The sequence below is a fragment of the Podarcis gaigeae genome (genome assembly GCF_964106915.1).
Source record: "Podarcis gaigeae genome assembly, chromosome: 8".
Taxonomy (NCBI): domain Eukaryota; kingdom Metazoa; phylum Chordata; class Lepidosauria; order Squamata; family Lacertidae; genus Podarcis; species Podarcis gaigeae.
The window spans coordinates 89,546,041-89,569,482 of NC_139684.1; the positions used below are offsets into that span (position 1 = coordinate 89,546,041).

The window sequence follows — 23,442 nt, forward strand, 5'->3', positions numbered from 1 at the left end:
TCAGGGCAAGCTGCAGAAGCAAGGGGGCTGTTGGCCATTAGAGCTGGTAGGGCAGAAGCCAGGGAGACGGACAGTAGGGGGAGCCAGAGTCAATGACAGGCGGAGCCAACTCCTTCTAGGCTTGGCCCCATCCTCCCTGCTCAGTTCTACAAGGGGTTTTGGTGTGGGTTGCCACAAACGAAGATGAGGCCAGCAGCTCAGCCTTGGCCAAATAGCGTTGAAAGCCCATAATATTCAGGTGACGTCCTTCCGATCGCTGTTTCATGGGCCCAGCAAGCATGTCCAACCTACACCTCTTTTATTACAGTATTTCTGTTGATTGTAGCTGGCAAAATTGCAGCCCCGACACATTCACGGTCCTGGCGATGGAAGTTTTTGACGTCTGATGATTCTCTGTGTTTTTATATTATGCTGGAGTGACTGGGGCAACAAAGTCAGATGGGCGGGGTGTAAGTAATAAATTATTATTATTATGGAACACTTTGAAACGCTTGACTCTCCTAGCTCGCTACGCTGGTACAATAATATTTACCCATATACTGGACAAAAAACCACCCATAACATACGCCTATTAAAAAGGAATTTCTTATTTGGTGGAACTTTATTTTGTATTCCAGTGCATCAGACATACAGTCCGCTAGGTCAGCAGCATATCTGCATGTTGTAAGATTTCCTCCTTTGTCTCATTGTAGATGGACTTTCTCTTTTCTTCTACTGTTGTATCTTAGTAACCTCTTCACCCCCTAGCTATCTTTAAACCTGACATTTATTTTTCGCCACTGACTGCGATGTGCTGAAGTCAGCCTTGCAAACGATGCTTTGACATGCCCCGACGGAACACTGGAAATGTACCCTGGGATTCAGGGCATCTTTGGAGTGCTAAGTTCAGGCACAATAGTGTGGATTTAGTCTTTGGGGCAAAACACAAGGAGCTGATTTGATCTCAAAGGTTTTCAGAACCACAAGGGTTTTGCAAGAACCACACACACAAAACCTTTATGACGTTAGCACATGTCCGTCAAGCCATTTATTTGAATGTCCCAGCTTCAAAGCTAGCACTTCCTCATAAAACATTTCCAAGAGTGGAAATATGCCTTACTTGAAATGGTCTTTTGGGCCAGAACTAGCATGGATAAGGAGCAACGTAGGGCAACTTGTTAAAACCAGGAGATGGAAACCTATCCAATAGCCCAGATTTGCAGTTCTGTAGGCCGGGCACTGGACTTTTGTCCTGTATGGCAGGGCCAAGATAGGAGATCTCCCTCACTGCCTGCTTGAAAATCACCTGACACCACAGTGTTTGCACCCTTGTGGTTTGCAATCAGACCATGAAAGCAAAAAGACCCTTTGCAAGCCCCCACTATGACATGATCCTTGTGGGCTTGCAAAGTGCAGGGCTTTGCAGGCCCCGACAATTAGTTGACCATCAGTGCCTGCAAACTCCCTTGTGGCATCCATCAGCATCTTTATCTATAGGACAGGTGGGCATGGTTTGGAAGAAGCTTTTAATGTTTAATAGGTTATTGTATTTTAGTGTTTGGTTGGAAGCCGCCCAGAGTGGCTGGGGAAACCCAGCCAGATGGTTGGGGTATAAATAATATATTATTATTATTGTGGGCCAAACAGGGAGGTCTGGAGGCCTAAGGGCATGCCCATGGCTCTCTGCCATGGCTATGTGGGCATGTGAGTCAAACCCAGGCATCCAGTCTCCTGCTAGCAAAGTCAGACATGGTTCTTTGCTGGGAAGAGAATAAGGATGGCCTGACTTTCTGGCTTTGCTGGAAAGACAAGCATCTATTCCATCTGCCAGGCCACATTGCACGCTGTGTGTTATAGAACATGTTACGCACCAGAGCGCAGCCTCGTCGTGTCCTTTGCCTCCAGGGCTTACTATTCTCGTGTCTCTCTCTTCACTCCCCCCCCCCCGCCCCCGCTTAATAGCTCATGCAAATTTGCAGTCTACAGCGGCTGCTCTTTCTCTCCTGCAATTCACAGTCTTTCTCTGTGTTAAGATTCACTCTCTCAAACATCAGAAGAGGAGGTCAAGCATGGACTGCAACACTTCGGACTACAAGGAGGAATATTCCTCCATACTAAAAAAACAAAGAACCACCACAAACTCTCTGTACGCAGAAACATTCCCTGCATCCGAGAGAAAGAGAGAGAGAGAGAGAGAGAGAGAGAGAGAGAGAGAGAGAGAGAGAGAGAGAAGTCTAGACTAGAACCCTTCTCCCTGAGATGCTGGCTCTCTGCATGCAGGGAGCTGCTTGTGGACAGAAAAGGGTTCCAGTGCGTAGGCCACCACAAAGCAAAATGGTCACTTCCGTCTGCCCAGGAAAATAGAGGTTTTCAGCACTTTGGGGACGTGACGGATGGTGAGCGACACCCGTGTCCCCCGCTGCAACGTGTCCCCAAGTTCGGCATCACACATGCCTGCGTTGGCCACTTTCTCTGTGACAGTGTCCTCTGCAACCGGGCGGATGCCGTGAAGGTAGCGGCAGTACATGTCCTCCCGCAAGACCAAGAGGCTACGGGGCTTCAGGAGCAAGGACAAGAAGTGGCGCTGATCCTCAGTCTGAGGGATGGGCCCCTGGAAAGGGAAACAAAAACCCTTAGCTGTGATGTTTCTAGAAGATGTGCGCAGCCTGAGAGCAACACATTATGGAAGTGTGCTTTTTATAGCGGTGCTCATCAAATTATTGTGCCACACAACTCCATCCCCTGGGTTTGCCGCTTGGGGGATTCCCCCCCCCCCCCACATCCCAATATACCTGTTGCTTCTACTGCTAAATGGTACTCAAATTCCATGCACCCACATTTCCAAAATATGCCCAAGCAAAGTCAGTAGCATTGCAATTGCCTGGTGACACCTGTAAGTGGGTTCTGACTGTAAGTGGGGGGGGGGGCGGGGAATAACAGGCAGATAATGTGCATGGTTAACGTGGCAAGCAGGCTATCAATGGGGACTCAAACAGCCATAGGTCATTGAAAGGGCATCTATTTTGCATGCAGAAGGCCAGATCTCCAGGTTAAGGCTGGGAGACTCTCTTTGCTTGAACCCCTGAAGCGCTGCTGCCAGTCAGTGCAAACTGCACTGAACTAGGTGGATGAATGACCTGGCTTGGTAATGAGGCACCTTCCCATGTTCCTCTAAATGGCAATTATTACTGGGCCTCCCTTGAACTCCCTGATCCTCACCTCCAGCAGAAATTGAGCTGCCCATATCTGAGTGGCAGTGCCAACCAACACTCCCCACAGCTCTGGCCAGAACCAGTTAACTGCCAAGTAGCTGAATTGGGACTGGACTACTTGAAAATGATTTACAGATGGCATTTAACTCTGAGTAGGTTTGCTAAGATATATAAGACTCAATCGTGTAAGTGCTGGAGATGCAAGGAGGTTGAGAGTACATTCTTTCATATGTGGTGGACCTGTAAAAGGGTAAAAGAATATTGGGAAATGATCCATAATGAATTGAAAAAAATGTTTAAAAGTGCTTTCCCAAAAAAACACAAAACAATAGAGTCCTTTTAGTTGGGGATAATTCAAACGGAAATTCCCAGGTGTCAAAAAAGGTTATTTATGTACGCCACTACTGTGGCCTGTGTTTCGTGGAAAACGAGCGAGGTCCCAACTAACGAAGAATGACAACTTAAGCTGATGGAATATGCGCAGCTTGCGGAATTACATATAGAATAAGAGAACAAGAAGAATGTACGTTTAGAGAATATTGGGAAATGTTTATTGATTATATGGGGGGGGGAATTGTGTACGCTTGAAAATGCTGGCAACATTAACATAAATTCAACAGTGCAAATAGGTTTTGATGGATGTAATAATGGAATACTGAATGGTTTTGTTTATGTAAAATATGCAGGGATTCACGACTTGCAAAATGAACCATGGAAAGAGAAGAAGGGAAGTCATTGATATTTTAAGGATGTATAAAGGAGCATTCTAAATTGTAAAACAGAAAATTTAATTAAAAATATATTTAAAAATTAAATAAAATAAAATGGGACTGGAGTAGAACATCCTCTTGCCCAATATTATTTACCTCTCCGCCTTCCGATTGCTGCCTTCTGCTGATGGGATGGTAGAAGTCGAGGAGGGTGTGAGACCCCAGGTTGATGGTTGTGACGGTGGGGAAATAGAGGGGACCATCCTCGTGAGGCTAGGGGCAAAACAGACCCAACGTCAGACAGGGGAAAGAAGATATTTTTATGCCCAAAGCAGCGCCAGATTTACGTATAAGCTAAACAAGCTATAGCTTAGGGCCCCACTCTCTTAGGGCCCCCCCAAAAAATTTAAAGGCAAAAAAACCCTGGATGTACATTTCCAAAATATAAGATAAAAAACAAATAAAATAAAACCTACACACAGCAAGAGTGTTTTGTGTTGTGTTGGCTCCTATTTAAAGAATTTATTCAACTAAAATAATAACATTTTAGCAATATGTATCCATGTTTGTTAACAGATGTGGTTAAACGTTTTGGGTTTTTTTTAAAAAATAAAAACTTAGACTGAGTTTTAGCACACATGAAAAACTTTAAACAAATCCTTATTTCCTGATGAAAAGCCTTTGGACTATAACGTAACTTAAATAGAAAGCTATCTTTAGGGAAAAAAATCCGATATAAATTTTAAAAAATCAAATTTTTCAATTTTTTAACAAAACACTGTTGATTTTTATCCACCCTGCGACCAGGTCACCTCTTATTCGCCATTTCTCTGAACTAAAAAGTCCCTTAACTGCTGCTTTTCCCCTCACAAGCACGGTTGCGCCATCCCTGGGGCCATTTTGTTTTCCCTATTTCTGAACCTTTCCCTGCGTAAGTGCCAGCCTTTTCTTAGGCGAGGCCACCAGAAGAATGGCGAACGTTTTTCCCCAGACATGCCACAGATTTGTACGAAGAGCCTTAGGGATATCTCTGCGGTTTGATCCCGGGCGCCATGTGTGAGGCAGCCGGTTACCATGATGCCCTCGCCAGGGCGGTACTCGTTGACCAGGACGTGGTTCGCCATTTTCCCTCCGAAAACGCCAAGGGAGGACACTTTGTCGGCGCAGGCCTGGAGCCAGGCGGGCAGCTTCTCCAGAACCATCCCTTTCGGGTGTGGCAGCCCTCCTGAGGGGGAAAAAGGATAAAAAACGCCACAAATTAAAAATACTGTCTACAGCGGCCTTGGCAAAGTTTCTTTCGGTAGTCATACGTATCAAAGATCATCATACTCTTTAAGAGAGAATGTAATGAAAATGCGATACAGGTGGTACTTGACCCTGGCCATATTGGCAAATGAAATATACTCGGAGTCGAGAGTGGATTTCATGCTCTTTATTCAGCTCATAGTGGTGAGGAGGAATGGAAGTTCCCCCTGAATATCTGCTTTATATACATTATTTACACAATGGGCCCCGCGTGATTGGATAATTCCAGGATTCACCTGTAGGCCAATCAGGTTGCGGATTCACTTCCACCTGGAGCTGGATTGGGTGGCTCCTGTGGACCAATCAGACTGCTGCATTCTGAATCCTATTGTTCTAGGACCAATCAGACTGCTGCATTCTGGGTCCTATTGTTCTAGGACCAATCAGACTGCTGCATTCTGGGTCCTATTGTTCTAGGACCAATCAGACTGCTGCATTCTGGGTCCTATTGTTCTAGGACCAATCAGACTGCTGCATTTTGGATCCTATTCAACTCAGTACATAACACCAAAAATGTACAAAAGCTGTAGTGATGTATGTTGGAGATTGATTATGAAAAATTGACTATGCTTCATTGACTATGCAAACGCCTATAAATAATAAATTATTATTCTTATTATTTTCAGTATCCGCTTGCACTGTCAAACTCAGACATATCTCCCCCTATTCTTCCTAATGTTTCAACAAATTAAACCGATTTGTAAAAATAAAAAAAAAGCGTTACTTGGGAAAAAAATACGAGAGATATTGCACACACCTTTGTAAATCAAGAAAATCTTTAATACAAATAAATTTTTAAAAAAGCAAAGGAAAAAAGCACCATAGATTTAAAATACTGTTTACAGTGGCCTTGGCAAAGTTTCTTTCAGTAGTCATACGTATCAAAGATCATCATAATCAAGACTAAATAAATATTGCCCAGGGGGCTGTATGCATGAATCTGTATTTTATTCTAAATTTATGTTACGGGTCTTTGGACCGCAATAAAGATTTATTAATAAAATACTGTCTATAGAGCACAAGATTTAGGACACAATATACAAATGGAGGATTGGGGGAAACTGTGGAAAGTGAATTTGAAATTCACTGATTGTAGAACTTTGAAAAGAGAATTGTACGAAAATGACGTATCGGTGGTATATCCCCCCGAAAAAAATGGCAAAAAACGTACCGAGAAAGAGATGGTTTTACCATCTGGAGTGGGATTGTAAAATAATCCAAAGCCATTGGGAAATCATTTAAAAGGAAATGAAAAGAACGTTTAAGACAACTTTGTTAGAAGTCCTGAAGCATTTTTGTTAGGAATTATAGGCCATGAAATGGCAAAAGAGTGGAAGAAATTATTTATATATGCAACAACAGCAGCTAGGATATTACTATCCCAAAGATGGAAAGACGACAAGATACCAATGAAAGAAGAATAGCAAGAAAAGCTGATAGAATACTCTGAAATGGCGAAGGAGACTTTAAAAAGGATTGGGAATTTAAAAAAAAGGATTGGGAATCATTTATGTTGTATCTACAGAAATATTGTGAAGAAGTGGACTCACGAGCAAGATTTGAGTCAACACTTACGATTAAGAAAATAAATATAAAGTTAAGACGTTACAATTGGGAAAATAATGAAATGTAAGATGTGATTCGGGAAATACGGTACGAAAATGATAAGAATATAATAATATTTATGTACAAAATTAAGGCAGGATAAAGCAGGCAGGAGAAACAAATATTTAAAGAACCAGAAGGGGAAGCTGAGAGAAATCGGGGGGGATTGGGACTCATATATGGGATTTTTTGTGATATTGATGATGGTGCGGTATATAAAATTGTAAAACTCAATAAATTTGTTTCAAAAATAAATAAAATAAAATAAAATAAAATAAAATAAAATAAAATAAAATAAAATAAAATAAAATAAAATAAAATAAAATAAAATAAAATACTGTCTGTAACAGGGGTAGAGGGTGGTCAAGGTTGATGGCAGCCACACTCCAACAAACGTGTCTCCTGACTCAAAACATGGCGGTTTTCCACATCTGGAAGGCCACGTCATGGTTTCCTGAGTCAGCCCACGTTTCTTGTCAACTTTTCCCTTTTCTTGCGAGGAATCCTATTCGGAATAAGGGAATTTCCCTTTTGAAAAAGGGAAAAGTCGACAGCTATGTGAATTTCTTGACAGTTTCCCTCAGAAACTGTTTTACCTCACAAGAGACTTGCAGGCCTGTGGAGATTTCCACTGTCAAGAGACGAGTTGGGCCAGGAAAGCAAATTTGTTTTGGCCGGTTTTTAAGGTTTCACAGATCAAAAATATGCTGTTACCTCAGCTTCACTTTAGTTAGTGACTGTGGGTGTGTTTTTTAAGCGTTTTAGCTGCCATTGGTTTAATTCAGTGGTGTCCAAACTTGTTTCAAAGAGGGCCAGATTTGATGAAGTGAAGGGCCGTGGGGGCCAACCAAAATTTTTAAGGATTAAAGTTTTTGAGCTTTTTTTGGGATTGAAGCTGTTGAGGTGTTTTTTAGGATTTTACCCCAAGAAATAAACTGCCACAGGGGCCGGATTAGGCCCTCAAAATGGACTTTGGACATGCCTGCTTTAATTCCTCAGCAATTCACAATTTTATTCACCTCATGGTGCAAGTTATCAGACTGCAGGGGGAGTGGGACTTGATTTGGGATTTCATGGTTGTTCAATATATTTTTGTGTGTATTCTGGCCCAGATTTAAGCACTCCCAAAAGGACTTTTTGTGTGTATTCTGGTCCAGATTTAAGCACTCCCAAATCAATTTAAATCACTAGTCAGTAAGACTTGATTTAAATCTTTTCTTGTTTACAGAAAGGTTCAGCCTTGCCAGCATCCTCTTAAAATTTACAACCAGATGAAGCTTTCATTTTTGGAATCATAAATTTTCAGAGTAGTTTTTAAAGTTATATAAAAAATCACTGATTTGGTTATACTATCAGAAATCCATAGATAATTATGAAATTGTTGTTTATATTTGGACAACTTTTCTGCCGTACTTTATTGGAAGGAGAAAAATAATCATTTCCTTAATAACAATTTAAACAATTTATTTAACTAAAACAATAACATATGTATGTATCCATGTTTGTTAACTGATGTGGTTAAACGATTTTTTTAAAAAACAAACAAACCTTTGACTGCTTTTTAACACATATGAAAAACTTTAAAGAACTCCTTATTTCCTGATGAATAGCCTTTGAACTATAATGTAACTTAAATAGAAAACTATCTTTAGAAAGGTTTTTCCTCCAAAAGAATTTTATTTTAAAAATCTGATTTAAATAAAAAAAATCTGATTTAAGTAAAAAAAAATTTTTTTAATTTTTTTTTTAAATTATTGATTTTTATCCACCCTGACTCACAACTGGGTAAACGAACAAACAAGTCCAGCTTTCTCAAAAAAATAATATTTATATCCTGCTCTTCGGTCAAGCAAGTCAGGATGAGGTGGGGGGTTCCTCATTTCCCCCCTGGCAAAATGCTGTTTTTTCATAGCAAACAGGGGGTGCACCTCTCCAAGTCCATGTCTAATGCTCTTAACCGCTAAACTAGCTTTTGGTGCAATGAGAGGCCTATAGAGTGGTGCCCCGCAAGACGAACGCCTCGCAAGACGGAAAACCCGCTAGACGAAAGGGTTTTCCGTTTTGGAGGTGCTTCGCAAAACAAATTTCCCTACGGGGTTGCTTCGCAAGACGAAAAAATCTTGCGTCCCCCCGCGGGGTTTTTCCGCTTTTTTCGCCCTTTTCCTAAGCCGCTAAGCCGCTTAGCAGCTGTTCCGCTGATAAACCGCTTAACAGCTGATCGCTGGAAGCCGCTAGACCGCTGTAGCGCTAATCCGCTAAGCTGTCAATGGGCTTGCTTTGCAAGACGAAAAAACCGCTAGACGAAGAGAATCGCGGAACGGATTCTTTTCGTCTAGCGAGGCACCACTGTACAGTGGGACCTCAGTTGTCAAACGTAATCCGTTCCAGAAGACCGTTTGACTTCCAAAAATGTTCCAATAACCGAGGCACAAAGGGCTAGCTGCAAAGTCTTTTTTCTTTTTCTTTTTAATGTTTTGTTGGTTGAAAATTACCTTACATAACAAAGAAGATCAGTTGATGATAAAAACAAAAGTATACAATCTTTCATTCCCTAATTGATCCTTGCTTTGTACATCGTTTTATAATTAAATTTAACTTGACCTCCAATCCTCCCCTTGCGTTCCCCAAGTAAATTCTTTAAATACGCACTTGCCTAAGACTTCTCCATGTTGTCTGACTTTGAGTTTCATCAAATTTTCCTATTTTACACACACAAGTTCAGTCAAAACCTGCCAAACAGATTGGTAATTTGACAGTGTTCTTGCACATAAACTCTGTATATATGTCCCATTCTCTGATAATTTTTTCATCTGCAACGTCTCTCAACCTTGCTGATATCATCTCACCAGTTCAGCGCATTCCCTTAATTTGTTTTGCCAATCTGATTTAGATGGGATATCCTCTCCTTTCCAGTCTTTTGCAAAGGGCTGGCTGCAAAGTCCACGGAGAAAATTGTGGGGGGAAAGCAGCAGAAACCATTTGGCTTCCAAGGCGTGTTCAAAAACGGAAGCAATTACTTCTGGGATTTTGGCGTTCGGAAACCGAAACGCTTGGCTTCCAAGACGCTCAAAAACCAAGATATCGCTGTATATCACCCTGCCGAGTGGGGATTTTTTCAGAGATTAGGGGCAGATGTGTAGCAAAATAGCCGCCTGAGCCCAGTGGTGTCGCAGTGGGGGGGGGCAGGGGACAAAAAGGCACCCTGCGGGGATCCCGGCACCGGCGGCAAACCGCTATGTACAGCGCATGTGTGGCGTCGCACACATGTGCTGTACGTAACGCCGCCACACATGCACTGTATGTTTGCCACCAGCGCCGCTCGAGTGCCGAAAGGACAGGATGGGATCCCTCCATTGCCGCTGCAGCCGTCCCTATGGTGCTGGAGAGGTGGCGGCAAACCGCTATGTACAGTGCATGTGCGCCGTTGCACACATGCGCTGTATGTAACGACGTCGTACATGCGCTGTACATAGCGGTTTGTGCCGGTGCCGTTCAAGTGCTGTACATACAGGGGTGTGATCCCTCCCATCCCTGCTACAGCCGCATGTAGAGGATGCTCCGTTCGCGGCTGTAGCAGCGATGGAGGGATTCCGGCACCGTCCATACGGCGCTGGGGCAGTGGCGCCAGCAAACCGCTATGTACAGCACATGTGCATCGCATGTGAGCCCTATGTAGCAATGCTCATGACCCCGGGTGTCATGACGCCTTTGTTCGCCCCTGCCTGAGCCTCCTTCATGCTGTTGAAGAAAACTGACCCCACTGTACACTGGCCTTCTGAGCCTCCTTTGTGCGCTATAGGAGTGAATGGGGATCCACACGATTAAAGAGGGCAATGAGGTTCCCCTCCGGCGTCCGCACGCAACATTTACCCCAGTTCTGCAGCCTCCTCCCCGACAGCTGAGTCCACTTGGGCTTGGGGGCATCATAAACCTGCAGGCGGTGGGGGGAAAAGCAAGATATTCACATGGAAACTGCAGGCATCAGAAGAAGTACCCAGAAAATGCTTAAAAATACATTTGTGAAAAAGCCAGAGGGAATGAGATCCCAAAGAGAGATATAAAAGGGTTTATGCATGCGACAACAGCAGCAAGAACTCTTTTAGCCCCAAAATGGAAGCAACGGGAAATCTCATTGCTGGAAGAGTGGTAGGCGAAGGTGATGGACTTTGCGGAATTGGCAAGGCTGACCGGGAAAATCGGAAACCAGCGCGATCCAGCTTTCCAAAAAGACTGGAGTAAATTTGTACAATATCTGAAGGACAATCACAAACAATTAACAGCAGTAGCAGGGTTGTCAACATGCAATGCCAAGGATTTGTACCTTTTTATATTAATTTAAAAATTTGTGATAAACAGAAGGAGTGAAACGTAAATAGGAAAATGTATAAAATGCTAAGAGGTGATAACGAATTATGGAAACCATGAGACGAGAGGGAGGGAAGTCGAAGCTCGACTGAGCAAATATGTAATGAGTACAATAAGCTGTACACCATTATTTCCCATATATTCAATAAATGTTTTCCAATCTTCTCTAAATGCATGTTCTTCTTGTTCTCTTGTTCTATATTAAGTCTGCAAGTTGGAACATTTATGTTCTCCATCACAACTTTGTCAAGAACGACAGGGAGGCGTGGAAAGTGAATTCTGCCTATTGTAATGTTGCACCAGAAATTATCTCTGGTGATCTAAGGCTGGAAATCAGTCATCATCATCATAATAATAATTTATTACTTATACCCCACCCATCTGGCCAGGTCTCCCCAGCCACCTTGGGAGGCTAACAGCAGAATACTTAAAACACGATAAAACATCAAACATTAAAAACTTCCCTAAACAGTCATTATAGAGAGAAAGATGGAAAGAGAAAGAGAGAAAGCAGGAAGAGAAGTGAGCTCTGTGTATATCATAGGAAACACCATGCGCAACCTGATAGCTGTTCCTGGCAAATTTGATATTGATAGCTGTTAAGAGTATACCATATGGCTGCTTTAACTGCTATACCACTTTGATGTTTGCTGCCTCGGGGAGGAAAATGTGCAAGACAAATTTAACAACAACGACAAGAGAAGCAGATTTTAAAAAAGATTAGCTCAGAAGGACATGTCTGTAAACAGCCAGGATCCAGGAATCCTACAGGGGTCACAATACAAGATGAGCCTTGGCAGTTTGTCCAGCTTTGGGGCCACCCAGAGGCATCTGGCCGGTCACCGCTGAAGACATTCTGGGGTGAGGAACCCCTGGTTTGAAGGCCAGTTTTGGCTCAGCAGGCTGTTTTTCTCCAAAGCATGGGCACATCAGTTGGCATCACCATTGACACCAGCTGATGTACTGGCGGCACAAACCTGTTCCCAGGATTGCACAGCCTAAACAGCAGGATTTGATCTCTGCTCATCAGCCTTTGCGAGTCTCCCTTTAAGATCACACTGAAAGGGATTTCGTCAAATTTGGTCACACTGAAAGGGATTTCGTCAAATTTGACCCATGGGGATCCTGATATGGATGGGAGCCATAGAGCCCAAAAGTTCTCCCCCCACACTCAGTTCAAATTCAACGAGACAGTTCTTAAAACACCGCACAAAGGCGAACATAAATGTGCGCACACCTGTTGCGAAAGGTACGCCTCCTCTGCCTCTGTGATGAAATCTGGAACATAATAAGCGGCTGGTGGAGACTGCATACGAAAAGAGAAAATGTGAAAAGTACGAAAATGCAGATCTAAGAAAAAAACCTCCCCCCCCCCCAAAAAAAAATATCCCAGCCGCTGCAATGTCAATTAGGGAACTTTGCATGCTCCTCAGTCAGAATCATGGCTCTCTGTATGAAAAATTAATACTATCTATAAAATGAAGATTTCCCCTCTGTACAAAATATATGGCATTTAATATTTGGTGGTTTTGAGAACGTTGCTCATTAGCCAGGCCTTTGGCTAATCAAACAACTGTTGATAATGTTGGTTAATTAAAGAACCGATGGACTTTTAAACTGGGTGGGGGGTATTGTTACTACGGTATGTATTTTCGTGTTTTTTAATATTGCAAACCACCTTGTGGATGAAGGGCGGTATAGAAATTTAATAAAGAAGGAAAAAAAGAGGAAGGGGATCAAATTCTGGGGTTGTTTTTGTCTTTCTACCTCTCTGGAATAATTATTCTGTTTCTTCTCTCTAGCTGCCACCCCAGTCTATACTGGTCATAGACATGTGCAGCACATTTCATTAGTGTGCACACAGGTTTGTTTTTAAAATGGCAAACTTTTATTGAATATGTACTCATACTCAAATCATAAAGGATATCATTTTCATTCATCAAGCTAAACAAATTAAAACCTGACTTAGTTTTTTTAAAAAATTAGCAAACAACATTTTACTTAAAAAATACAAAATTGAAAAAATGAGATGCAAAACAGGCGCATGATCTTTATTGTAGAGTTGGAAGGGACCGCTGAGGGTCATCTAGTCCAACCCGCGGCAATCTTTAACCATATTTAATTTTTATCTTTACTATTATCTTTAACCAGATAACAAGCAGCCCCAGAATGACCAAAAGGTGTTCAAGTTTCTTTCATCTTCCTCTCCTAGAGAATGAGACGTCGCTCAGCAGGTGTGAGCAAAAAAGTGTGACGTCCCCTGTAACTTAACTATGGCTTGATATGTAGCATTAAAAGTAGGTTGTGCTCATCTGCTTCTTGGGAAAACCTTCACCGCCTCTAGACAAATCCATGACTGCTTAATTCACTTCTCTCTCTCTCTCTCTCTCTCTCTGTGTGTGTGTGTGTGTGTGTGTGTGAACAAGTGTACTCCTATCACTGAACATAATACAGTGGTACCTTGGTTCTCAAACGCCTTGGTAATCAAACAACTCAGAACCCAAACACTGCAAACCCAGAAGTAAGTGTTCTGGTTTGCAAACCTTTTTCAGAAGCCAAACGTGCTCCGTTTTGAGTGTTACCCTTCTGATTTGAGTGCCACACTTCTGTTTTGAGTGTTACACTGAGGTCTGTCTGTTTTTGCTATTTATTTTGCGTTTTTGTTTCTGCAGCTCTTTTTTTTTGTGACTGTGTGGAACCTGGTTCAGCTACTGATTGATTGATTGATTGATTGATTGATTGATTGATTGTGTGACTGCAGTACATTGTTTATTGCCTTCATTTATGGATCCATGGTCTCGTTAGATACTAAGATTCATGTTAAATTGCTGTTTTAGGGGTTGTTTATAAAAGTCTGGAACAGATTAGTGCATTTTGCAGTACCTCGGGTTAAGTACTTAATTCGTTCTGGAGGTCTGTTCTTAACCTGAAACTATTCTTAACCTGAAGCACCACTTTAGCTAAGGGGGCCTCCTACTGCTGCTGCACCGCCGGAGCACGATTTCTGTTCTCATCCTGAAGCAAAGTTCTTAACCTGAAGCAATATTTCTGGGTTAGCGGAGTCTGTAACCTGAAGCGTATGTAACCTGAAGAGTATGTAACCCAAAGTACCACTGTACTTTCTATGGGAAAGCATGCCTCGGTTTTGGAACGCTTTGGTTTTGGAACGGACTTGCGGAATGGATTGAGTTTGAGAAGCAAGGTAACACTGCACAAAGCTTCCTAATCAATAGCAAAGACGTTCCAATAACCCTCTAGGAAAAAGCATCCCTCTGACGAGATGGTACCTGCGTCACACGAAACGGCTCCAGAGCCATGATCCCATCAGAAGTCGCCAACATCTCAGAACAGAGAGCTGAGCTTTCTTCGTTTCTTCTCACTCCATCACAAATCCCTGAGCCTCACCAAGAAGGGTGAACTCCCAGTTGCTCACCTGGGAAAGACAAAAGCAGCAGCACATCAGACATGGGAAATGACCTACTTTCAAGAAAGGCCTTTTCCTACTGGAGACATTTGCTCACATCCAGCCCTTGTTACTCTTACCTCCCCCAGCCTCTTATATCCCCCCTTCCCCTTTATCCGCTGCTTCTCTGAATTGCCTGCCCTTGGTTTGGAAGCTCCTTGGGGCAGCGAACTCTCTGTGGCTTTGCTTCACCTAGACTTATAATTGTCACTTTATCCTGAGACTTTTAAACAGTGGACTTTTGCATATCTCCACCCCGCCCCCAAATCAGATATGCTTTTCACAGCTGTTTTAACGCCTTGATTGCATTTTTGTATATTATTTTTATATTTGCACATGGCCCTGAAAACCAATGTTAGAAGGGCGACAAGGGAATTCTTTGAAGAAAAAACACACTCCCGCACTTTTGATCAAACTCATGCTGGTAGCTTCGAGAACACTGTCCCACCATCTCGTCCTCTGTCGTCCCCTTCTCCTTGTGCCCTCCATCTTTCCCCACATCAGGGTCTTTTCCAGGGAGTCTTCTCTTCTCATGAGGTGGCCAAAGTCTTGGAGCCTCAGCTTCAGGATCTGTCCTTCCAGTGAGCACTCAGGGCTGATTTCCTTCAGAATGGAGAGGTTGGATCTTCTTGCAGTCCAGGGGACTCTCCAGAGTCTCCTCCAGCACCAGAATTCAAAAGCATCCATTCTTCGGCGATCAGCCTTCTTGATGGTCCAGCTCTCACTTCCATACATCACGACTGGGAAAACCAGAGCTTTTACTATACGGACCTTTGTTGGCAAGGTGCTGTCTCTGCTTTTTAAGATGCTGTCTAGGTTTGTCATTGCTTTTCTCCCCAGAAGCAGGCGTCTTTTAATTTCGTGGCTGCTGCCACCATCTGCAGTGATCATGGAGCCCAAGAAAGTAAAATCTCTCACTGCCTCCATTTCTTCCCCTTCTGTTTGCCAGGAGGTGATGGGACCAGTGGCCATGATCTTAGGTTTTTCGATATTGAGCTTCAGACCATATTTTGCGCTCTCCTCTTTCACCCTCAATAAAGAGTCCAGCCATGCAGCTGGACATTCTTGCAAATGGGAATAAGGGGTGCAATGGAAGCATCCCCCATTCCAACTGAGCCAAGCCTTGCCAGGACGACTAAGCCCTATAGCAGGGCTCCCAAGGGCAGGAAAAGGAACCCAGGAGTCCTGAGCCGCCCCCTCCCCATTGCAAACTCCTCCCGCCCTTTGGCTCCATGCATACTCACTCATTCCAGCAGACAGCAAGATTATATTTCCGGGTAGCTCGTTGACTGACAGCTGCATCCATCCAATGAAAGAAAGCGGGGAAAGCCTCCCGCGGGAAGGATCAGTAAACAGCTGAGCTTTGTAGGTCCCGCCTTCCTTCAGTCTAGTGAACCAATCAATTGTCTGGCTGGTCAAAATGCGTCTTTGGTGGGGAGGGGGCGTGGGTGTTCTTGAAGAGCAAAGGACGCTGGGAGCCAGGACTCCTGGGTTCCTTTGAAGGGCTAGTGAAAGGAGAAGGGGCTGGACTCCTGGGTTCTTTTGATTGTCTGGGGAAAAGATAGGGGCCAGGACTCCTGGGTTCCTTTGGGGGTATGGAGGAAGGAGAGGGGCCAGGACTCCTGGGTCCCTTTGAAGGTCTGGTGAAAGGAAGCGGGTCAGAAGGGAAAGGATTTGCTGAATTAACAAATTAGAAATTGGAATACAGAGAGGGGAGGTATGAGGAAGTCGGGGAAGTAAGTTATAAGAAAAAAAGGGATTGAAATTATACTTGTTTTTTTATTTTTGTCTGTTTCTATTATTGTTTTGTTTTGTTTTTATATAACTTTTGAAACTTTAATAAAAATCTTTAAAAAAAATAAATAAAGGAAGCGGGTCAGGACTCCTGGGTTCTTTTGATTGTCTGGGGGAAAGATAGGGGTCAGGACTCCTGGGTTCCTTTGGGGGCCTGGAGGAAGCAGAGGGGCCAGGACTCCTGGGTTCCTTTGGGGGTGTGGGAGAAGGAAGTATTGCTATGAGGTTTTCTTGGGGAAGTTGAGTGAACTCGAACCCTGCTCTGACCAAGCCCTGTAAGAAAGGCAACCCCCCCCCCCCCGTTTCCTTCTGAAACTGTATAATGCTTTGTTCAGCAACTTTTCCTTCTGCGATCCATCTGCTTTGTTCTTTGCCTTTGCTCTTAATTCCAGTGTGGTGTAGTGGCTAGTATCTGATTAGGACCTAGGAAGGTAAAGGTAAAGGGACCCCTGACCATTAGGTCCAGTCGTGACTGACTCTGGGGTTGCGGCGCTCATCTCGCTTTACTGGCCGAGGGAGCCGGTGTACAGCTTCCGGGTCATGTGGCCAGCAGGACTAAGCCGCTTCTGGCGAACCAGAGCAGCACACAGAAACACCGTTTACCTTCCCGCCAGAGCGGCACCTATTTATCTATTTGCACTGGTATGCTTTTGACCTGCTAGGTTGGCAGGAGCAGGGACCGAGCAACGGGAGCTCATCCCATAGCGGGGATTCGAACCGCCGACCTTCTGATCAGCAAGTTCTAGGCTCTGTGGTTTAACCCACAGCGCCACCCGCGTCCCTAGGAAACCAGAGTCCAAATCCCCATTCATCCACATAAATCTCACTGGGTGATCTTGCGAGAATCACTGTCTCTCAGCCTAACCTACCTTGCAGGGTGGCTGTGAAGAAAAAATGGGGAGAACTATGCGTGTCACCTAGAGGTCCTAGGAGGGAAGGTGGGTTCTAAATGTGGTACAATAAACAATACATTTGGGAAACATGTTTTGAACTGCGGCTTTTTGCTATATTTCTGGAGTGAGCTCTTGTTTGTGGGTAGCTAATATGGTGCACTTCTGATGTTCTACCTAGACTACATCTCCCATCATCCCTGACCATTGGTGCTAATGTGAGCTGGAGTCTACAGATCTGGAGGCTGCCAGCCTGGCTGTCAATGAGCAGGATGAGCCTTTCTTGACCTTGGGTCCCCAGATGTTGGACTACAGTTCCCATCATCCCTAGGGAAATAAAAAAATTAAGGTCTTATATATATAATAAATGTTCATAAATGTACCAGGCAAACACGTACAGGAAGCAGCATAGGAAAACAGCCCTGAAACCGTTTTGACTCCCAAACTGACAAAATGTTTTCTCTGCAAGGTTGAAGGAAAATGGAAAAGCCTCAGATTGTCTTTTCCTTCACAAATCCTGTCTTGAGGGTATGTCTGTGTATGAATAGGTTGAGCCTGTGACCTGGACTCAGGAACTAAGTAGTCATCATTACAAAAGACTAGCCAGGCTCCCCAGGCAATCCAACCAAGTAAGCATTAATAGGTAACCTGCCAGACAGGAGGTAAACAACGCACTCAGATTTCTGTTGTAGACCACCCCTTTCTGTGATGTAGGTATGATGTATCTGGGGGGTCGTCTTGAGCTACACCTCTTTCTGTGATGTAGGTATGATGTTTCCGGGGGTGGTCTTGGACTCCAGGGCGGGCAATTTAAAATGTCTATATAAGGGCGGACACACCTTGGTTTGGGGTCCTCCTCCTTTCCTGCGTGTGAGGGGAGCACCCTGTTGCAACAGTTCAATAAAGATCAGGCTTACGAGCTGCTTTGCTTCTCAATATTCTCTGGTTGGCCTCTGTTCTTTTCTCCGACCAATGGAGAACCTACAAAGGACTCTATAAGGGCTCTTGTGTCCCCCATAAGGGAATAAGGGCAGATTTTTGTTTATTACACTAGCTAGCAAGATAAGGGATGAAGGGAGTTGTAGTCCAACATCTTTGGGCCAAAGGTTGAGAAAGGCTGAGCTAGATTATTCCCCGAATCCATCTCTCAGAGAGAGAGAGCGCAGAAAGGAAGAACTCTGCACAACATGCACATAGAAACACTTTTTATTAATTTGTTAATAACAGATAAGCAATAGCATAGTGATATTTTCGTCATGCTAAGGCCCCTGCCCCCCGCTTTTTCCCTTCTTCCAGTGTGCCTGGGCGGACGAGGGGGTCAGGGAGGACAGAAATCATGCAAGATTCAACAGAGAGTTCAGCAGAGGGCACGGCAAGCCATCTCACTCGACAGTTTACAAAGTTATTTGTTTCGTTTAAAAAATAAAGAATATACATGTAGGCAGAAAGAACACAATCCAGTGTGGTTTCTACATAAAAAGGAAGGGAATTTCACAGGAAGCCACGGGGAAGGCCTGCGACTGAGATCCGGTGTAACGCCAGTGGCAAGTTGTCATTGCTATGTTTGGGGAAGACTACGCAATCCTGACTATTACCCCCCACCCGCCCCGGTTCCAACAAGGGAGGTGGAAGGACAGGCCTAAGTTCTTTCCCCTAGTGGCCAAACGCGAAGCTGAAATCAACTGAAAGGTTAATTTATTGCTGGTCAGTGAAGGGTTGCAGAGTGATAAGGAAGTTACAAGGACAAGTGAAGGATGAGGAGGTCGTGTCTATTTACAACTGAGTGATGGCAAGCTGATGGCCAAAGGATGGCGCAAGATTGGGGGGTACCTTGGCATCTCAAAACAAAAGAGAATATGGGGGGGATTTAGCATGGAGGGGAAGGTGAAAGGCAAGAGGCTTGGACTGCAATCTTGGCCTACCAGTCTTTCCTCAAGACCCCAAATGTTTCTCCAGTCTTTATGCTGGAATGCAAACATCCTCTCCGGACGTGGCTGTCCAAGCAGCACTAATTCAACAGGTGTGGCGTTATCATCACTGGGAGCCTGCACAAAGGCTGCACATGTTGCATTTCTGCACAGGCTGAAGGCAGAAGACTTCTGAATGTGGCATTCATAGTCATCTTCCCAAAGCCCTTTGGCCTGTTTTTTCTCAGGATTGCAGTATCCAAACGGACCTTGCAGGTGTGATAAGGAAGGGAACGGGAGCACATGCAGAGAGATGAGTAAGGGAGCAATTTGCTCAGGAGGTGGGGAAAGGAGCCCTTGTCGTTCGTTACTCCTCTCCCAAGCTGGGAGGAAGTCTGGGAATCTCGGCTCGGTCTGGGATGAAATTATACACACTGCTTTGTTCTCTAATTGCGTGCGCTCTGACTGCGGGTGCCACCCGGTTTGCACCCACAATCTCAAAACGTTTAAAGCGCTGATGCAGAGATTCCTCCACCAAAACTTCAAAAGGGTGGCTGGATTTGAAGATTGCTTTCCCAGCTCACTTTTAACGCTCGTCCTGATTCCTGATAACTACAGCAATATTCAAACCTAGGAACTCTCCACCTTGCCAGCCTCAGGAACTGCTCCGATAGGCAGATACCATGTGGTCTCTTGCTGTCCCAATATTTCGATTAAACCCTTTCCAAGTGAGCTAAAATGTAGGGACCTCTGAGCAAAAGCCGTATGTTTAAAATGTTAACTGAGATGGATTATAATAGCTAACATGCTGCAGCTAATGAACGCTGGAGTTGAAGTAACAGTGAGTTATAGCAGCTTTTGCAAACCCGGGTCTCTCCAGATGTTTCGGAAGACAGCTTCCATCAGTGCAACCAAAACATCTGGAAGGTACCAGGCTGGCAAAAGCAAAGTTATAATATTTCTTTATTCTCTCCCACCCACCACCCACCCCCATTTTTTTAATAGGAAAAAGTGACTTCTGGAAATATATGCTCAATATACACACAGAGATACACATACTACAAACCATCACAGGCTGTTACTGAGTGGTCTCCTCCTCCCTGTAGGCTAACTCACACAAATGCTAAGCACAGCTGCTAACACACACTACGTTTTAGATGAGACTTGCATCTGCACCCCACAGGTCGCTATTGTTCAGTTGCAAAGAAAACGAATTGGTCCGACGAGTCAGTGTGCTCAGATGCTACAAGTTGGGACCCTGGACGCTGCGGACTTTATCTCCTGCTCCCGTCTGTCTGCAGGGGGTCAGCGAGACATCTTGGACTACGACTCCCATCAGCCCCAGCTGGCTCAGCTGTGCTCCCATTGGCCACAGCAGTCCTACGGCCAGTGCTGGAGCTGATGGGAGTTGTAGTCCAAAGCATCTGGAAGGACTCGACTTGGAGGCGGCTTCATTGCTGTTTCAAGCTGCCATCCTGCACTGCTTTTGTGTCCTTCTGAGGTCTTGGAAGGCTTCCTCCTGTTTCCTGAGCCTCTTTGATACCTCTTGATGAAGACGCTGTCCCCAAGAGAGAAGGGACCCTTTGGGTAAAGGTGAAAAGGGGTGATAGCCCCTCTCCCTGCTTGCTGGAAACCCCCGCTCTCATAAGGGCATCAGAAGCCCTCCTGGATCAAGCCAAAAGGGGGTCCAGCATCCTGGGTACCCCAGCGGCCAACCAGATTCCCTGATGTGAGGTCCATAAACAGGCCATGGATACAGCAAGGCTCTTCCCCACCTGCAATTGCCAGCAACTGGGGTTCAAAGGCAGGTTTTTGCCTTTTGTGCGATGTCGGGACTCATCAGCACTACCCGCCTGTCTGGGGAGCAAAGGGAAAGAAGCCAGTTGCTCTGTGGGGGCCACCAGATATTGCCCACAGGCCATGGTTTAGCCACTCCTGCTGAGCACACTTACCTGCAAATAGTGAACTCAATGGCTACTTCTGAGCAGCCCCTGAACAGGCCTGCAGCGCAAGGGACCAAGTTGCCCGGGGCACCCTCTTTTTAGGAGAAAGCTAGAACGAGGAGAGGGCAGAACCGGGAGCATAGCAGAGGGAAGATAACATTAATCTCGTCTCAGGCAGCAGGGTTCAGCTTCTATCAAGGCAATCTGCTCTGCACGGGTGATTTTCCAGCAGGCATAAGGAGAAATTCCGCAAGTTTGGGATCTTTTGCGACACGCACCAGGCGAGTGGGGAGGAAGCCAGAGATTTGTCTCCAGACCACAGCTCCTAGGGCTCTGTCCTCCATTTAAAGACGTCTGAGCCGACTAACCGCATGAGCTTTTAGGTGCCAATTAATAGGCTGGAAAACGAAGAGGTGCCAGAAGAGACCTGCTTTAGCCGAAATCCCATGGGAGTGAGTGCCAGGAAACGGGGGACGGAAGGTATAAGTATAGCATTTCTCACAAACTACTAGAGGGGTGGTGTTAATATGTTTTAACAAGGCACTGGGGTTCACTAGAACGGCAATCAGGGGAGGAGAGATGAGGGCAAAAAATAACTGAAGAGCAGTCTTTGATTACTTGGAGAGCGAAGAAACAGCAGGGGAAAAGGGAAGAGGGAGCCGCAGGTAGGTTTACGACTGCATTTCTGCACGGAGCATCCACGGAAACCAACAGCAGAAAAGTAACCTGCAGGAGACGAAGGGAAGGGGAGAGAGAGTTTGAAAAATGACTATTGATGAAGCTCTGGAGAAGGACAGGAAGCAGCAGAAGAGGAAACATGTTACATTGTATGAATCTATTGTTTGATCTTCGGATGAAGGTTGGTATGGAAATGTAATTAAGAAATAAATAAACCGGAAGTGAAAGGCTCCACTTCCTAGAACCACTGAACGATTCCCGGTTTCTCCATGTGCATCTCAACGATCAATGCTCTGGACGTCCCTTAAACCAAACCTTCTCCAACTTGTTGTGTTCCAGATGTGCTGGAGGGGCCCATGCTGGCTGGGGCTGGTGGGTTGTGATTCCAAAACATCTGGAGGGCACGTCATGGTTGCAAGTCGCTTTGAGCTGCCTTGCGAAAGATGAAGTGACTAACAAATTTTATAAATAACAATAACGAATATTTAGGTCAGGGAAGCTGGGTTTAAACCAACTCTTCTCAATGTAATGCTTAGGCACTTTCATTGGTATGGCAAGGCCCAAGCTAGCTGTACTGTATATATACCGTATTTTTTGCTCTATGAGACTCACTTTTCCCCTTCTAAAAAGTAAGGGGAAATGTGTGTGCGTCTTATGGAGCGAATGAAGGCTGCACAGCTATCCCAGAAGCCAGAACAGTGAGAGGGATTGCTGCTTTCACTGCGCAGCGATCCCTCTCGCTGTTCTGGCTTCTGAGATTCAGAATATTTTTTTTCTTGTTTTCCTCCTCCAAAAACTAGGTGCGTCTTGTGGTCTGGTGCGTCTTATAGAGCGAAAAATACGGTATATGCTAGGGTGGATTTGAAAGTCAGGTACGGATCCAGAAGGCAAAATCCAGCTTCTGCTCTGAAGGCAATGGGATGGCTTTGAGCAAATGTATTTGCAGAATTCATTTAAACCATGTTTATGTTCTCTGCACTCAGAGAGACTTGCAAAACAATTCATAGTTCAGATCATAAGACACAATATGGGGGGGGGGGAGGGAGAAGAGACCCAGAGAACAGCCAACAAACTCCCACCCAGAAACCAATGTCCCCACTGTGGAAGGACGTGTGGATCCAGAACTGGCCTCCACAGTCACTTTTAAAACCATGTTTATGGAAGACAATCTTACTCAGCTACAAGTGATCACCAAAAAAGAAGAAGAAAGAAGCAGCAGCAGCAGCAGCTATGCACTATTGAAACAAGACAGGATCAAACCATGGTTTCTGAAACTGACTTGTTTGCGGTTCATCGTTTACCCTCTCCACCGTTTGTCCTTTCGAACCTTACAATAATTTGTGGTTAAGTGCGAATTAGGAAGTGGATGTTTCCAACTTCTTCCTTGTAGCAACAACTCCCATCATCCATGACCTCAGCTGGCTGGGGCTGATGGGAGTTGGAGTCCAACAACCGGTTACCCATCCCCGCTCTAGGTTAAGCCCCGGACCTGCCCAAATTTGCTAGGCTTCACCCCTGACCTGCTCAAGCCCACCAAAATCCACCTGGGTTGCCAGGCTGAGCTGCAAAATCCTCAGTAGGCCTCACCCAA

At 44.7% G+C, this 23,442-nt stretch overlaps 2 protein-coding genes across 3 annotated transcripts in view; both read right to left on the minus strand.

Moving 5' to 3' along the window:
• Positions 1-582: 582 nt before the first annotated feature.
• Positions 583-16,033, minus strand: ALKBH6 (alkB homolog 6). 2 transcript variants are annotated; one of them, XR_014567788.1, is made up of 8 exons: positions 15,884-16,033; positions 14,464-14,609; positions 12,414-12,482; positions 10,682-10,742; positions 4,975-5,126; positions 4,058-4,174; positions 1,641-2,590; positions 583-1,464 (listed from the first exon to the last, which is right to left on the minus strand). XR_014567788.1 is itself a non-coding variant. In XM_083754284.1 (7 exons), exons 2-7 carry the CDS (start codon positions 14,515-14,517, stop codon positions 2,318-2,320), a joined length of 726 nt encoding a protein of 241 aa, XP_083610410.1. In that variant the 5' UTR covers positions 14,518-14,609; positions 15,884-16,027; the 3' UTR covers positions 583-2,317. The 2 variants fall into 2 exon arrangements, 1 of the variants encoding a protein (XP_083610410.1); XM_083754284.1 differs by having other exon boundaries at positions 583-2,590; positions 15,884-16,027.
• A 2,480-nt stretch (positions 16,034-18,513) lies between these two features.
• Positions 18,514-23,442, minus strand: part of CLIP3 (CAP-Gly domain containing linker protein 3) — a 39,197-nt gene continuing 34,268 nt past the window's right edge. Inside the window, exon 14 of the mRNA XM_083753961.1 lies at positions 18,514-21,899. Coding sequence (XP_083610087.1) covers positions 21,845-21,899 — 55 coding nt within the window. The 3' untranslated portion in view covers positions 18,514-21,844. The remainder of the gene's footprint in view (positions 21,900-23,442) is intronic.

Coding starts and splice junctions, on each gene's coding strand:
- ALKBH6 (XM_083754284.1), bottom strand. CDS start 14,517: ATGTTGGCGACTTCTGATGGGATCATGGCTCTGGAGCCGTTTCGTGTG. Junction 12,483..14,463: donor AGCCGTTTCGTGTGACGCAG/GTACCATCTCGT, acceptor TTTCGTATGCAG/TCTCCACCAGCCGCTTATTA. Junction 5,127..10,681: donor GAGGAGGCTGCAGAACTGGG/GTAAATGTTGCG, acceptor TTTCCCCCTCAG/GAGGGCTGCCACACCCGAAA.